Genomic DNA, 18,649 nt, shown 5'->3' on the forward strand with positions numbered 1-18,649 from the left:
TGTAGTTTTTCACTTACCCTCATGTTTTCTTTTTTTCTTCTTCTCAAAATAAACATTATTACCAAAAACCTACGACATTTCAATCCATGAAGGTCTACAGTTCTTGTTTCACATACGTATGTAATACATAGCACATCAATAAATATTACAAAATCCGTATATTACATTATAGTTTCCAAGTATTCACATCACAGTATTGGTTTGAATGCTAACTAAATGACCAGGGTCTTGTTGAGTTTAAGACTGCGATTCTTTTCAGTCAATAGCAATACTGATGCCATTGTTTTTGTTTTTCTTCCATACTGCATTGTCATTTGGCTGGTCGAGATGTTGAATGGCCTTGACTGATATCAGAATTCTGCTTCCTGTGTCTGTATTGCAGATGTATTTTCCTCTAGAAGTAATCTGCATCTGTTTTCCTTTTGTCTCCAGCTTTTTTGAAGTCACTCAGTCTTTTGCGGTGCTTATTTTGGGTTTGGGACAAATACTCTTCCATTTGTGCAGAAGTGCTGTTTTCCTAGTCTTCCCCTTCAGTTCTGCTTGTTTTGTTTTGGCAACTTGCTGTGGCATGTGCAGTGACAAATTGGTCTCTGACTGTCATGACTTAAGAGCTGCCTGCACATTGATCTATGTGACATCCTGAATTGCTGCCTCAACTGCTTGTACTGTAGCTTTTGAAGCATTCATTTCAGGCAGCATTTTAGGGTTCTCTTTTTGCATGATCTGATCTGAATCGGGTACATCTTTACGCCTTTTGCGTTTTAGCAGTCACACATTAGGTATTGGGTGTGGCTTTTCTGCTTCCAGTTTCAAGGGTAATGGAACATGCAGCTTGTAGTTTTGGCTCATGTTGTAATAACAGACTAGAGCTTGATCCTTCCTTATTTATCACTTGGTTCTCCATCAGGAGTTCAGTTAATGTCAATTAGCTCTAATGAATTATTTAAAACAATGGACAGTTCTTTTTCTGATGGCCACTCTCATTACAGATAAAACTTGATCCTGTCAGTCCACTGTAAGTAATATGCACCTTGTATCCACAGATGATTATACGAGAGAGAATATTCTGCATGATGTGCATTTTAACCAAACTGATATCACTAAAACACTGCAATTTATGTTGGCTAGGCCAAATGTTTGTCGTGGATTATTTTCACTTCTCCAAAACTTGGTTAAAACTTCTTTGAAATAACAGTTCTCAACCTCTGGATGGATGTTAAGTATTGTATATTTTTGCACTCTATGCAGGGTTTGAAATTGTGACAGCACTCAATGACGTGATGAAAGAGCCACCAAATATTATCAAAAAACATTTTCTCCTGTTGATCATTTAAGAGACTGCCATTGCTCATCAGCTACACATCTGTATGTGCATATCTATTGCATCCCTCTGGAAATAAATGCTGATTCATGATGTGGGTCCAGTTTCATACTGGGTGGCTAGCACTGGCTTTGAAAGCACTTGTCAGAAATGTGCAGTTTCTGAGTGCTGAAGCAAAATTAGAACAATAGGCCCTATAAACATTGCAAAGTCTTACATTATCCAAGGTCCGGATGTGAATGGATATGTAAACTCTCATTGTAATGGAGCAATATCTAGACAGAAAACTGACTGTTCTAGACAACACTAAAGTTTACATTTCAGTTTCTCACAAAAGTTGAGAACAATATTTGTATAGCCTGAGCCAGATATAGGAGTATTTATCACTTCTAGAAATGCAGAAATTTAGATGAGATTTAGGTCATTAATTACCACAGTTAAACAGATGAGATCCATCAGCACATGCAGCATGATCAATACCAGATTTGAAACACCGTAGGTCAGCAGGTACACATTGACCATTGTTGCAGCGAAATTCATTGGATTTGCAAGCACGTTGTACAGATTCTGTGAACAGAGTGACATGTTTATACTGTTATTTTTCGATCCACCAAAAACATTTCAACAATGTGCATCAGTGTTGCACCATCACATCATGCAACTGGTAATGTAGACACTGGGATAAGCGCACCATTCTAATCTGAAGAAATGGAAGTCTTTGTAATTTACAAGGTCTATTCAGAAAGTAAATTCTGATTGGTCACAAAATGGAAACCACTGCAAAAACTTGATGAAGCTTTGCACATATGTGTTGGACAGGTCTCTAGTATGCCCGTCGATTGTGTTACATTGCTCTTTTCAGTTATGAGCACATGGTGAGCACATAAAGAAGCCTAGAAAATAGTGTCTCCTGTAAAGTATGAGGCTCTAGTGAGAGATTTCGCATGATGTCATGCATCCCATATAACATAACTGTCATACAGTTCCTTCTTTGAAGTACTTCTTGGCTGCACTCTGCAGGGGCAATGAAGGTGTTTCTGCAGTGTTTTCGATGGGAAGTCTTTAATCACCCACAATACAGCCCATAATTGGCTCCCACTGAGTTTCATCTCTGCTCACATGAACTGTGGGCTATGAAAACAAAGGTTTGGCACTGACAACAAGATGTAGATCAGTGTAGAAAATTGGCAAAAAGCACAGGCAGCTGCCTACTATGACAAAGGTATTGGAAAGTTGGTATAAGGCTACAACACATGTCTAAGTCGGAGTGATGACTATGTAGAGAAGTGGCTGGAAAATGTAGCTAATTGTTCTGGATAAAACATTTTTGATTTTAATAGTGGTCTCCATTTTGCAACTGATCGGAACTTACTTTCCAAATAGCCCTTGTAATAGTATACTTATTATTTAAACTATTGATTTTAACTTGCTTTTCGAGAATTGCTTTAAGGATTAAATTGGCTGCAACTGAAAATACAGATATTTATAAAGTTCTATGCATAATGCCTGATAGTCAATAGAGACTGTATAGTTTTTTGAAAGAAAGCACATTGTTAAAGAATATTATCCCATCAGAAAAATTTTGAAACTACATCACTACTTCTACAAAATATGAATCCTGTGGACTTCATTTTTAGGTGATCTGCTCGTTAATTATATCATAATTTCCATTACATCAACATGCTTTGATATGATATCACTATGTTTCCCTAATTTCCTGTATCAAAATTACAGCCGAGGGCTCTTGAAAACTACCAACATCTAACAGAAATTGTGTGAATTAATTTTTGGTGATCACAATCAGTATTATGTTTACTGGATTATTTAATTGTCTTCCAATACAACTACTTTTTGACTTTTAATAAGGGTACTCTTCTGAAATAATTATTATAGGGAGGCAGTAGATACAAGGAAGCAGGTACCAAACACAAGAACAGAATATGCTATGTAATTTATACACAGGTGATATGGTTACAGTGAAATGTAGTGAGCATTAGCAGCAAGTAAAGATTAAACAGAGAGCAAGGGAAGGCCTGCTATCTCTAATATGTACGTACAGGAAACACTGGATGAAACATGAGAACTGAAGAATTGTCAGAGCTGTTGGAGACAATTATGAAGAGAAGAGATATCTGGATGGAGTATATTCTGAGACATGAAAGCTTCAATCTTCATCACACTGTAAAGTTTGATAGAGGGTATAAATACAGGAAACAGATCTGGAAGAATTTACTTCACACAGGTAATTCACGACTTCATCTGTGCAACATGCATGGATGGACAACAATGGCCAACAATCATATCACTTGGAAAGTTGCTGTAAATGAATCCTAGGATTGTGAATTTAAAGACAACCTACTATGGACTCAGTGTCCTTGGTAGATTACTTGTTCAAGGACCAAGGAGTAGTCACATAGTTTTAATTATCCTCTACGAAAAATAAACATTTGCCACCTGTTATATGTCTGCAGTCTTGAAGCACATTGACATGTCCACACCATAGGACCATAGCACACCACTAAAGGAGTCAAAAAAATGATGCAGCCCATTGATAAAGTTGAACATGATGTGGTAATTAGTTTCTGTTTTTGAAGAGGAGCAAAGGTGCAATTATCAATGCTAAGTTGGTGAAAGTGTACAGCAACAATAAACTATCATATGATACAGTGATTAATTTGGTGGTGCAGATGTTTCCGGCATGGTCAGACAAGTCTGACTGATGTAGAATGAAGTGGAAGCCCATATCAAAATGAAGAACTGGAAACTGCAAGAGAAATGGAGGCCATGGTGCTCAAAGACTAGCTTATAACAACTGATGAAACTGTGAAAAAAGTGAATATCTGTCATGAATCAGTTTTCTACACCTTACATGACAAAAGCTTCTCACACCCATTCTAAAAGCTCTAACAAACAAGGCAGCAAACAGAAAAGTTGCAGTTGTGTCAGGACAATCCAGATGACTTCTTTAGCCACTTGATCATCATGGACAAATGCTATATGTAGCACTACAACTATGAGAAAAGAAGAACAAATCAACCAGTGGAAACTCCTGGATTCACCATTGCCAAAAAGTGAAAAGACCCTAATATCACTGGGCAAGGTTCAATGATAGTTAGCCTCCTACCTCACACTACACATTTACTTAGATTATTGGTACAGATATTACTGAAATGAAACTGGTTATCAATTTAGTATGAAGACTTAAATAACAAATAGCATTATACTATGTAGCTCTATCAATTTTCACTCCAACATCACAGCAAAGTAATAGAAAGACTGAATAATGAAGTACCAGGGGGTTATAATTAAACTTTACATATTTAACACATTATAACTTGGAAACTAATTACAGTACAAGTACCAAAATTGGTAGCGTAAATGTCCTGAATATTGGGTGCATGATTTCCATGCATCACAGCGCCACCGTCCGGTTCCAACTATGGCTACCAGGTGCCGTGATCTGTCATCATGATTCATAATCTCACACACCTGACCAGTCACAGTGCACTCGATGTATCAACATGAGCTTGGACGAAAGAAGCCGGGCAGTATTGGTGAAGGTCTATTATCAAAACAACAGTGAGGCTGTAGCAGTGCTTTGAGAATATCGCCAGCTGAAAGGATTACAGAAAAGTCTTCTTTCGCCACCTGCTGTGCATGGCATGATGAAGAAGTATCAATCAACTGGAGAACTGAGTGTCACTCCGGGAACAGGCCGATGACCGGTTCCCCCACAGGTAGTTGATGAAATTGCTGTTCCTATGGCACACAATGCTGCACGCAATACCTGATCATCAGGCAGTATAACTAAATATGAAAAGGTCACACCATCAAACAGATACAACCAATACTTTTGTATTTAATTCATTAATATGAGTCTGTACCATAAAACATGACTGCTCCTAACTTTTGTTTAAAACTTATATTCAATGTACTCTTCCAGATCACACTTACATATTTACATTGTGCTTCATAAATTTAACATGAAAATAATATATGAGGGCTATTCAGAAAGTAGGGAATGTTTTGGCATTTAAAAAAAAAAACAAAAAAAACGAAGTATAAAAAATACATTTTATTATATACGTCTGAAAGAGCAACTGACATACTGCTTTTCCACATAGTCACCAAACACATTGAACCAGTTATCATAGCAGTGGACAAGCTTTGAAAGACTTTCATCATAAAATTCTGCTGCCCGAGTCTTCAGCCAATGAGTCACGCCTGCCTAGAGTTCCACGCCGTCATCAAAGCGCTGTGTTGCAAGACAGTTCTTCATCTTGGGAAACAAGTGGAAGTCGCTTGGTGCAAGATCAAGGCTGTAGGATAGATGAGGGAAAAATTCCCATTTGAATGAATTAAGAAGTTCTTTAGTGCAGTTTGCCATGTGAGGTCGGGCACTGAGGTGCAGAAACAAAATTTTGGGTGTCAGCTTTCCTCGGCATTTGTTTTGAACTGGTCTTCTAAGGCTGTGCAAAGTTTGATAGTACTGGGCAGAATTTATAGTTGCTCCACGTTCGAGAAAATCAGTAAGAAGCATACCTTGCCTATCCCAAAACACTGTCACCATCAACTTCCTTGCTGACAAGGTTTGCAAACATTTTCTTGATTTTTGGGGGGACCTTTTGTGCCCCCACTTCATGGACTGTAATTTTGTCTCGCAGTTGACGTGTTTCACCCAAGTCTCATCACTGGTTACGATTCAGCCCAGTAATGAATAACCATGTTTGTGGTAGGCCTCCAGAAATGTCAATGTTGCCCCATTCGCTGTTCTTTATGGTGCTCTGTAAGCATTTCGGGCACCCATCCATGCACAAAATTTGTGGTAGTCTAGCTTTTGAGTGACAATTTCAAAGAACAAAGACTGTGAAACTTGCAGAAAAGAAAGCAAAATCTCCGTTAATGTGAAGCGACGGTTTTCAGAATCATTTCATCAACTTTAGCAACAGGATTGTCAGTCACAAAACTCGGGTGTGCACTCTTCTCTTCATCATGAATGTTGATTCTGCCTTTTTTTTTAACTGAATGCACATTTTCGGAGAAAAAATTCACTCATTACATTGTTTCCGTACACTTCACACAGTTCATGATAAATTTGTGTAGGTTTTAGGTTTTTTGCCAACAAAAACCATGTCACAAACTACACCTCATAACTGGTGGAATTTTTGATTACAGCACATATTTCAAATTTGAATATCGAAAAACCAAGACACATAGAGATGTTCCCGCTGTCACAGATGGATGCTGACTAAGCTGCAGAGCACGCACATACTAAAATATACGTGATCGAGTGCACCTAGCGATGTCAGACGGAAACATTCCCTAATTTCTGAATAGCCCTCGTATTTGCAAACCAAACTTGTTTCTTGCCGCTTCACACAGACTGACATATCAATTCAGTATCAGAAGGCCACAGTATCAAACAGCTATGACAAACAATTTTGTATTTGATTCATTAATATGAGTCTGATGCCATAAAACATGACTGCTCCTAACATTCAATTAAAACTTATACTCAATGTACTCTTTCAGCTGAAACTTATATATTTACATTGTGTTTCATAAATTTAACCTACCACATTCCTCTTCATCACTGCCATCAAAGCAGTCTATACTGTAATCACACCACCAAGCTGCAGGGATGCACTGACCGTTGTATCTACATTTCCGATATCCTTGAGAACACTTCTGATTTGCTGTAAACAAAGTTATTACAGACTGACAGAAAGGAAATTACAAGAACTATTTAATATATAAATATTCCTATGCAATAATATTTTTATTTGCTAATGCACATCAGTAAACTCTACATTCATGGCCATAGACAGTGTGAGACAGGTACGGGCACAACAACTCACTATCCTCCTCCACCTGAAAATAATATATTTGCAAACCAGACTAGTATCTTGCCCCATCACACAGACTGACATTTCAATTCAGGATCAGTTTGAAGAATGCCAGAACTGTAGAAGATACTGACCAGAATGATTTGTTATGATATTTCCAAACTATACCCTGTTAGGCACTATTGTGCTTACAACTGACAACTGGAGATAGATCTAGATGCTAAAAGCTCCCAGTAGCTTTGCACCATCAATTCATAATGTTTTTTCTTGTGTTACCAACTAATGTGAAGAACTTCTAAAATCTCCAACTACACCTACATCCACACTCTTCAAATCATTATGAGGTGCTTGGTAGAGGGTATTTCTCATTGCACAGTTTATCAGGATTTTTTCTTATTGAGTTCATGGATGGACAGTGAGAAGAATGATTGCTTAAGATGCCTCTATGTGCACTGTAATTAATCTAATCTTGTCTTCGCAATCTCTATGGGAGTGACCTGTGGTGGGTTGTAATGTATTCCTATATTAATCAGTTAAAGTTAGTTCTTGAATCTTTGTAAGTACACTTTTGTGGAATAGCTATCAGCAGTTAGCTTTTTCCAACAACTCAGTGGGTCAAACAAACCTGTGATCATTTGCACTGTCCACCATTGTACATGCTCAGTATCATCTGTTAGTGCTATTTGGTTTGAGTTGCACACATTTGAGCACTATTCTAGGATGAGTTGCATGAATTTTTTGTAAACAGTGTCCTTTGTAGGTTACAGTCTAGATATTAATATAGAAAGGATTCCCACGTGACTGAACATTATCATAATTGCCTGGCAGCAAAAAATACATACAAACATCATACAAAGTATATTTCCTCAGTTAAGAACATTGTAGGTAGATAGTATCAGTTATAATGTGGTACCATTAGTATGCTAGGTGATAAATAACAAGTTTTTAACTTTTTTTGTCAAATTGTTCTTTGCTCCCACCACCATGTCCCCTCCCACAAAATAAATACAAGTTCCAGCCTTCCCCATTTCCAGTTCAGATTCTGGGTAAAGTCTTGTCTACTTTATTAGATATGAGTATAGCTAGAACTACTCATCATGAACAATGGGGCCCTACATGAAAGCTGCACAGACTGCTCTGAGACAATATTATGGGTTCAACCCATACTCTTTTCTCGGAATGCAGAATCACTTTGAAAACACTATCCTTTAAGTCAATATTATATCATGTCATGATTAAATAATGGTCTACCTAATCAAATCTGTAAGGTGAATGAAGCAACTATTTCCACCCCAGTTCCATAATCTTGGCCTTACTTTTATGGCTGATTGGTGTGAGTATTGTTGCTGGTAGAAAACCTGTTGAGAATGAAGCAGGATGCAGGTTTCGAATGGCTGACGTTCACTGTTACCAGGCCTTAAAATACAATTAGACCTTATTTTTCTGGCATTTGTCAAACAAGTTCAGTGAGTACTGCTTAGTATTTCAGAGTACAGCTTAATTTCCTGTTGTCGTTGTTGTGGTCTTCAGTCCAGAGACTGATTTGATGCAGCTCTCCATGGTAGCCTATCCTGTGCAAGCTTCATCATCTCAAAGTGTGGTTGGCTGGTTTGTGGGGTTGAAGGAACCAGACTACAAAGGTCATTGGTCCCTTTTTCCACGACCATGAAACACCTACAAGGAAGAAAAACAAGCAACGGAGATGACAAGGGACAACACAGAACAACAAAGACATAGGCGAAGACCAGAAAAGAGGAATTAAAAACAGACAGAGCATTACAGTGGTTGCCCGACCATGGAAACAAAAAAAGGAAAGCCAACCACGAAGAGACACACAAAAATCCAAATCTAAAACCGTAGGCCAAAGGTCAGACTCAACACAAAAAGGAGAAAAACCCTCAGATCGAGCAATAAAAGCCCTCTGCATGAATAAAACTCAAAACTAAGCCTGCCATTGCAGCATCATCCGTTAAAAGTGCAGGGAGCGTATCAGGCAACACAAATGTCTGCCTGAGCGCAGTTAAAAGCAATAAATGACCATGCATCAGCCGGGTGTGACCAATGCATACCTGTCAGAGAACAACTGAGTCCTTGTGAGAGGCTTGCAAGGAGCAGCACCACACACCTGTAGTCTCCTTGATGACCCGAAGTTTGTAGTTTGTTGGGGAAAGGCTGGATGCACCATTCATCATCCCAAGTACCAAGGACTTTTTGCCTGACTGGAGATCACCTTCCAGAAGGCCAATCTCCAGGGCCGGTGCTCTAATAGCCTATTTGGCCAGCATGTCAAGATATTCATTACCCGGGATGACGTCATGACGTGGGGTCCACACAAAAACCACAGAGCGGCCGCAATGGGCAACAGTATGGATGGACTCCTGGATAGCCATCACCAGCTGAGAGCAAGGAAAACACTGGTTGATAGATCATAAACTGGTCAGGGAGTCACTACAGATAACAAAGGACTCCCCTGAGCAGGAGCGGATATACTCAGGGTGTGAGAGATGCCTACAAGCTCTGCAGTGAAAACACTGCAGCCATCCAGCAATGAGCGTTGTTCAGATTGTTCCCCAAAAGTAAAAGCATAACCAACTTGACCAGCAACCATTGAACTGTCAGTATAGACTACAGCAGAGCCAGGAAACGTAGCAAGGATGGAAAGAAAGTGTCGGCGGACGGCCTCAAGAGGGACTGAGTCTTTACGGCCTTGTGCCAAATCCAGCTGAAGGCATGGGTGGGACACACACCATGGCGGTAGACATATATGGACTTAGGAAAAGAGGGAGAGGGAAAAACTCAAGCCCAGAGAGAAGAGACCGAACACGAACCGCAATCAGGCACCCTGACTGGGGCTGCCGTTTGGGAAGATGGAGAGACACCAGCCTCCACAAGTATACTGTTAACAGGGCTTATGCGAAAAGCTCCAGTTGCGAGTTGGATCCCACAGTAAAGTATGGGGCCAAGCACCCGCAACGTGGAAAGTGATGCCGAACCGTAAGTCAGGCTCCCATAATTGAGACGGGACTGAATCAATGTCTGATACAGTCGTAGAAGGGTAGACCGTTTGGCACCCCAGCTGGTGTGACTCAAGCAATGAAGAGTGTTAAGATGGCACCAGCATGTTTGTTTAAGCTGCCGAATATGAGGGACCCAAGTCAACCAGGTATCAAAAAGCAATCCCAAAAACCGATGCATTTCCACCACAGCAAGAGGTGCACCATCAGGATAAAGCCATGGCTCAGGGTGAACAGTGCGACGCCAACAGAAATGCGTGACACAAGCCTTGGCGGCCGAAAACTGGAAGCCGAGCGTCGCAGCCCAAGAATGTGCCTTGCGGATAGTGCCCTACAGCCACCATTCAGCAATTTCCAAGTCCAATGGAGCTGTAGTACAGACAAAAGTCATCAGCATACAAAGAATCTGATACGGATGTTCCCACAGTTGCAGCTAGCCCATTGATAGCAACTAAAAAGAGGTAGACACTCAGGACAGAGCCTTGTGGTACCCGATTCTCCTGGACTCGGGAGGAACTATGGAGGAACGGGGGGGAGGGGGGGGGGGGGGGGGGGGACGACTAGCACTCTGAAGGAACGAAGCAACAGAAAATTTTGAATAAAAATCGGGAGCGGCCCCTAAGACCCCACCCGTGAAGTGTGGTGAGGATGTGATGTCGCCATGTTGTATCGTATGCCTTCTGCAAGTCATAAAAGACGGCAACCAGATGCTGACGGTGGGGAAATGCCATATGGATGGCAGACTCCAGGCAGACCAGATTACTGGTGGCAGAGCGACCCCTACAGAACCCACCCTGAGACGGAGCCAGAAGAGCCCAAGACTCAAGTAGTCAACTCAACCTCCAGCTCACCTTGCATTCAAGTAACTTGCACAGAATGTTGGTGAGGCTAATGGGGCAGTAGCTGTCCACCTCCAGTGGGGTCTTGCCAGGTTTCAACACTGGTATGATGATGCTTTCCTGCCACTGTGAGGGGAACTCACCCTCAACCCAGATACAGTTGAAAAGATCGAGACGGCGTCACTGACAGTTCACCGAGAGGTATTTGAGCTTCTGCTAGTGGATGCGATCCGGCATGGTATCTGTATCAGGGCAAGCGGCTAGGGCACTTGGGAATTCCCAGTCACTGAATGGAGCATTTTATGATTCAGGGTGGTGCATATGGAATGAAAGGCTCCAACATACCAACCTCTCTTTCAGGGAGTACAAGGCCAGTGGGTAATTTGTGGAAGCAAAACTCTGAGCTTAATGCTCTGCTAAGAGTTCTGCAATCATGTCTGATTCAGTACTGACTGCACCATTCAGGGAAAGTCCAAGGATGCTGACGGGAGTCTGATATCCATAGAGTCGCCTAATCTTGGTCCAAGCCTGCGATGGAGAGGTACAGATGCCAGTGGTGGAGACATACCTTTCCCAGCACTCCTGCTTCCATCAGGCATCAGGCTCGAGCATGGAGCCCCTTAAAGCTAATGAGGTGTTCCTGTGATGGGTGCTACTTATGACGTCGGAAGGTCTGCCTGTGATCTCCGATGACCACCAAGGCACAGTCCTCCACTGAGGGGACCCGGAAGAACAGGGAATTACAGATTCCGCTGCTGAAATGATGCCGGTGGTTATCGTGTAAACCTCTACATCAATGACATCATGAGAAAGAGGCTCAATAGTGCCAATGGAGGCAAACAAGTCCCAGTCAATCTTATTCAAAGCCCATCTGTGGAGGCACCCAGAAGAGTGACACTGTGGCTGTGACAGAGAGATCGGGAAGTGGTCACTACCACACAAGTCATCATGCACATTCCATTGGACAGAGGGTAGAAGGCCAGGGCTACACACCGAAAGGTTGATGGCTGAGTACTTGCCATGCGCCACACTGAAATGTGTGGAGGCACCATTACTTAAGAGAGAAAGGTCGAGCTGTGCCAACATTTATTTAATGATAGTGCCTCGGCCTGTTGCCACCAATCCACCCCACAAAGGGTTATGGGCGTTAAAGTTGCCCAGTATCAGAAAAGGTGGCGGCAGTTGGGCCATCAGCACAACCAATACATGCTGTGGGACATTACCATTCAGTGGAAGATACATACTGCAAACAGTAACAGCCTGAGGCGTCCACTCTCTAACAGGGACAGCTTCTAAAGGTTTGTGAAGAGGTACACATTCGCTGTAAAGAGAGTTAAGGATGTAGACGCAGACTCCACCAGATATCCTCGCATAAGCTGCCTGATTCTTATAATAACCCCAATAACCATGGCAGGCAGGGGTTTGCATAGCTGGAAACCAAGTTTCCTGGAGAGCAATGCAGAAGAAAAGGTGATGGCTGATAAGTTGTCCTAGCTCAGGAAGGCGGTGGAAAAAACCACGGCAATTACACTGGCAGATTATATGATCATGAGGCTGGGAAGGCACTGAACATTCAATGAGGCAGTTTACGCCTCAGGGTCACCTGCTGTCACTGACTGATTTCCTGAGGAGTCGATATCCATTGTGTCGGAGGGTGTGGCGAGATCCAGGTCCTCAGCGGACACCAGAATCTCCACCTCATCTCAGACACAGAGCTGGTGGGTAGCGGTGGGGTGGGTGCCACTGCAAGTTCCTTGGTGTTACGGGTCTTCTTCTTGGACTTTTCTCGCTGCTCCTTGAGTTTCTCTGGCTGGGAAGGCTTCACTGGGACAGTCTCTGGAACTGAGGATGACCATGAAGTCCTATGACCAGCTGCTTTTGGGCACTTCAGCCACTGGTGGGCATCATCTTTCCCACTGGTGGAAACCCGGGAAGGGAGGGACCCAAGGGACCCCTTCTGAGCGAGGTGAGCCGAAGAAGGTGGACGCTTCTCCAGTTTAGAAGTGGGGACAGATGTCCCCGATGGTTGGGGGGTGGGGGTTTCTCCCAAAGTAGTCGCCTCTTACGACAGGTAGGAATACCTCGGGCCTATTCTTACCCCTGGACCCATAGGGGGCATCTCGAAGTACCTACTGCAACCTACATCCTTCTGAATCTGTTTAGTGTATTCATATCTTGGTCTACCTCTATGATTTTTATCTTCCACACTGCCCTCCAATACTATACTAAATTGGTGATCCCTTGATGCCTCACATGTCCTACCAACCGATCCCTTCTTCTAGTCAAGTTGTGCCACAAATTCCTCTTCTCCCCAATTCTATTTAGTAACTCCTCATTAGTTACATGGACTATCCATCTAATCTTCAGTATTCTTCTGTAACACCATACTTTGAAAGCTTCTATTCTCTTCTTGACTAAAATATTTATCGTCCATGTTTCACTTCCATACATGGTTACACTCCATACAAATACACTCCTGGAAATGGAAAAAAGAACACATTGACACCGGTGTGTCAGACCCACCATACTTGCTCCGGACACTGCGAGAGGGCTGTACAAGCAATGATCACACGCACGGCACAGCGGACACACCAGGAACCGCGGTGTTGGCCGTCGAATGGCGCTAGCTGCGCAGCATTTATGCACCGCCGCCGTCAGTGTCAGCCAGTTTGCCGTGGCATACGGAGCTCCATCGCAGTCTTTAACACTGGTAGCATGCCGCGACAGCGTGGACGTGAACCGTATGTGCAGTTGACGGACTTTGAGCGAGGGCGTATAGTGGGCATGCGGGAGGCTGGGTGGACGTACCGCCGAATTGCTCAACACGTGGGGCGTGAGGTCTCCACAGTACATCGATGTTGTCGCCAGTGGTCGGCGGAAGGTGCACGTGCCCGTCGACCTGGGACCGGACCGCAGCGACGCACGGATGCACGCCAAGACCGTAGGATCCTACGCAGTGCCGTAGGGGACCGCACAGCCACTTCCCGGCAAATTAGGGACACTGTTGCTCCTGGGGTATCGGCGAGGACCATTCGCAACCGTCTCCATGAAGCTGGGCTACGGTCCCGCACACCGTTAGGCCGTCTTCCGCTCACGCCCCAACATCGTGCAGCCCGCCTCCAGTGGTGTCGCGACAGGCGTGAATGGAGGGACGAATGGAGACGTGTCGTCTTCAGCGATGAGAGCCGCTTCTGCCTTGGTGCCAATGATGGTCGTATGCGTGTTTGGCGCCGTGCAGGTGAGCGCCACAATCAGGACTGCATACGACCGAGGCACACAGGGCCAACACCCGGCATCATGTTGTGGGGAGCGATCTCCTACACTGGCCGTACACCACTGGTGATCGTCGAGGGGACACTGAATAGTGCACGGTACATCCAAACCGTCTTCGAACCCATCGTTCTACCATTCCTAGACCGGCAAGGGAACTTGCTGTTCCAACAGGACAATGCACGTCCGCATGTATCCCGTGCCACCCAACGTGCTCTAGAAGGTGTAAGTCAACTACCCTGGCCAGCAAGATCTCCGGATCTGTCCCCCATTGAGCATGTTTGGGACTGGAAGAAGCGTCGTCTCACGCGGTCTGCACGTCCAGCACGAACGCTGGTCCAACTGAGGTGCCAGGTGGAAATGGCACGGCAAGCCGTTCCACAGGACTACATCCACCATCTGTACGATCGTCTCCATGGGAGAATAGCAGCCTGCATTGCTGCGAAAGGTGGATATACACTGTACTAGTGCCGACATTGTGCATGCTCTGTTGCCTGTGTCTATGTGCCTGTGGTTCTGTCAGTGTGATCATGTGATGTATCTGACCCCAGGAATGTGTCAATAAAGTTTCCCCTTCCTGGGACAATGAATTCACGGTGTTCTTATTTCCATTTCCAGGAGTGTACATTCAGAAACGACTTTCTGACACTTAAATCTGCACTTGATGTCAACAAATTTCTCTTCTTCAGAAACACTTTCCTTACCACTGGCAGTCTACATTTTACATCCTCTCTACTTCGACCATCATCAATAATTTTGCTCCCCAAATATCAAAACTCATCTACTACTTTAAGTGTCTCATTTCCTACTCTAATTCCCTCAGCATCACCTGATTTAATTTGACTACATTCCATTATCCTCATTTTGCTTTTGTTGTTTTTCATGTTATATAATCCGTTCAACTGACCTTCCAGGTCCTTTGCTGTTTCTGACAGAATTACAATGTCAACAGCAAATCTCAAAGTTTTAATTTCTTCTCCATGGACTTTAATTCCTACTCCAATTTTTTCTTTTGTTTCCTTTACTGCTTGCTCAATATACACATTGAATAACTTCAGGGATAGGCTACAACCCTGTCTCACTCCCTTCACATCCACTGCTTTCCTTTAATGCCCCTCAGCTTTTATAACTGCTGTCTGGTATCTGTCCAAATTGTAAATAGCCTTTCGCTCTCTGTATTTGATCCCTGCCGCCTTCGGAATGTGAATGAGAGTATTCCACTTAACATTGTCAAAAGCTTTCTCTAAGTCTACAAATGCTAGAAATGTAGGTTTGCCTTTCCTTAATCTATCTTCTAAGATATGTCGTAGGGTCAGTACTGCGTCATGTGTTCCTACATTTCTATGTAATTTCTTACTGCTCCGAAATTATTGTCACAGCAGAAGATGATTAGCACAGTGGTGTAGTAGTTATGATAGTAAACTGTTGCCTCGAGGGTTGTGAGTTCAAAACTCATCTGGACTGTAAAATTTTAATTTCTATATTGGGTTCGAGAACATTCTAGAAGTACCCACAAACGTCAAGAATCATTGTACAGGAATGTTCTGCAGCTGTATTTTACTGTATGTGTTCAGGCCAGAGGCAGTTCGTTCCATGCTCTTGTATGTGCAAGTGCTGAATAAACCTTCGTTGACTGAAGTTAGTGTTTGTCATTCACCTAGTTACACCTTCTTCTATGTGACATTATTCTGGTGGAGGCTCCGAATACTGGAACTTGTGATAGTGCACATCATCAATGGCACAGTGGCTCCCATCAGGCCATGACAGAGCCGCCGTTTACGTGGCGAGAAACCCAAGTTCGAGCCATATTCAACAGATCGCAATCTATCAGAGACAGAAGAAGAAGAGGGTGTTACGGTGACAGCAACTGCGTGCCAGCACATGAGACATCCTTCCAGGTTCTCTGGTGATGATGGACAAGATCCAAACAAGAGGCGGAAGGTATATGAGCATACAGCCAAATTTAACAAATGGGATTACACCATGTGTTTGCGTAACGTATTTTTCTACTTGGAGGGCACTGCCAAGGAATGGTATGAGAACAATGAGGAGAAGTTCACAAGCTGGGAAGTATTCCAGGTGGAACTGCGAAAGTATTTCGGCAACACGCAACGACAGAAGTGCAAGGCTGAAGATAAATTAAAGTGCAGGGCACAGCGTCCAGGAAAAACGACAGCATCCTACATTCAAGATGTCTTGGAGCTGTGTAAAATAGTGGATCCTAGAATGAAGGAGGAAGATAAGGTTGTACATCTCATGAAGGGTGTTGCTGAGGACATGTACCAAGCCCTACTCCTGAAGGAGGTTTCGACAGCAGACGACTTCATAAAATGGTGCCAGTATATCGAGACAATGCATCAAAAAAGAATTACATGCAAGAAGTTTGAACGGCTTCCAAATGTTGTATCGATGTCTGTGATGGAGGAAGAAACTGATTTCACAAGTGTTGTCTGTCAGATAGTGATAAAGGAAGTTCCGAAGGCACTTGAATTGCATGGCGAGCAAAGAATAGAGACGCTCCAAGAGGTCATAAGGGAGGAAGTGGAACAGACATTGAACCCAATCTCTCGTCCTTCATTTCCCTTTAAAACCATAAAAAAGTCAAGACCCAGGCGAAGTTATGTTCCTACAATGCCGCATGAGAAATCTGTTTGGGCACCGAGGAAGACTGACATCTGGAGGACCTGGATAACCAACCAGTATGTGTCCACCGCAGACGACCGGGACATGTGGTGCACTATTGTCAAGAAAGGTGGTGGATATTTGGTGATGCCCGTGCCAGAAGACAGCAGACTAATCTTAGCCTACACCAACTCCGGGACTACAAAGATGAACAAGAAGATGTGGGTGCAGGACGACATAGGTCACCATCTCTGCAAGCTAGCCGCTGGAGAGGACGCTCCCCAACACACCAATCAAGGTCTCCATCGCCGTTTAGAAGCCCAGCTGATTACCCAGCAGCCGCAACCTGGAAAACTAATGGGTGCCACCTTCCTTGGAGGTGAGGCCGCCGAAGAGAAAAATCCTCTACCGTCGATCACTACAAAAATGATAGAAAACTATCCTCATGGATCGCTGACCAGCCCAAGCTCTTGTGGACTCTGGAGCATCATATTCAGTCATTTTTGAGAAGTACCGTCGCCAGTTGCAGAAGACCGTATTTGTCGAAAGCAAAACATCTCTGCTGAAGGTGGCTAATGGGAAATATGTAAAGCATACAGGAAGATGTACCATTCGTGTGGGTATAAGTGGCCATACACAGCCCTTAGAAATCAATGTCTTACATGAGTCATGACGTCATTCTCGGATGGAACTTTTTGGAAGATTCTCAGGCAATTACAGATTGTGATCGCTCAAAAATTACGCTAGATGAGATGAGATACTATGGACAGGAAGATGCTCATCTGAGTGTGTGGAGGCTACGTGTGCTGGACAAAGTGATCATTCCTGCAGTCAGTGCTAGAAAGGTAACAGTCATGTGTCATGCCATGCATGAACCCATGGATCTTACAGTGGAATGTAAGAGAAGCATACCAATGAAGAATAACTTGGTGTTCCCAGCCTCTGTCATCTCGTTTAAGAATGGATTTGGTGAATTGTGGATAGTTAACTGTCACCGAGAACCACAGATCCTTCCAAGATGCATGTGCATAGTAAACGCTGAGCTATTAATTGAAGAACAGCTGAGCATCATAAAAACCTCCCATACCGAGTCTGTGAGCGAAACTAGTGCTACAACTATGAGAAAAGATCTTCTAGATTGACTATCACCAGATCTCACTAAGGAATAACAGAAGAAGGTACTTGCCATTCTTCAAGAGTTCTCTGAATGCTTCAATCCACAGGTGAAGAGCTAATTAGACAAATCGACAGTGAAGCAATGGATTAGGACTGGAGACCAAGAACCAATAAGCCAGAGAACATATCGTATGTCATCAATGGAATGTCAGATAATTCGCGATGAGCTAAAGAAAATGATGAACAGTGACATCATTCAGCCTTCACAGAGCCCATGGTCATCACTAGTGGTTCTCGTCAGGAAGAAGTATGGCAGTTGGCGCTTTTGTTTTGATTACAGGAAGATTAATAAGATAACTAAAAAGGACGTTTACCCTCTTCCATGAATAGACGATACACTAGATTGTTTGAAAGGTGCTAAGTTTTTTTCAACCAGGGACATGTACTCGGGATACTGGCAAATCAAAGTAGATGAGGCTGATCATGAGAAAACTGTATTCATCACCCCTGAGGGCCTGTATAAGTTTAAGGTAATGCCGTTTGGTTTGTGTAATGCACCAGCAACGTTTCAACGGATGATGGATAATATTCTAACTTACCTGAAGTGGACGATGTATCTTT

General features: G+C 43.2%; 1 protein-coding gene across 1 annotated transcript in view; it reads right to left on the minus strand.

The window, feature by feature from the left end:
* LOC126154821 (G-protein coupled receptor GRL101-like) overlaps window positions 1–18,649 on the minus strand; it is a 354,933-nt gene that overhangs the window by 176,335 nt on the left and 159,949 nt on the right. Inside the window, exons 10-11 of the mRNA XM_049916187.1 lie at window positions 6,898–7,017; window positions 1,754–1,888 (exon numbers count right to left, since the gene is read on the minus strand). Of these exons, the coding sequence (XP_049772144.1) occupies window positions 1,754–1,888; window positions 6,898–7,017 (255 nt within the window). The remainder of the gene's footprint in view (window positions 1–1,753; window positions 1,889–6,897; window positions 7,018–18,649) is intronic.

This window comes from Schistocerca cancellata, chromosome 2 (genome assembly GCF_023864275.1).
Source record: "Schistocerca cancellata isolate TAMUIC-IGC-003103 chromosome 2, iqSchCanc2.1, whole genome shotgun sequence".
Lineage (NCBI taxonomy): Eukaryota > Metazoa > Arthropoda > Insecta > Orthoptera > Acrididae > Schistocerca > Schistocerca cancellata.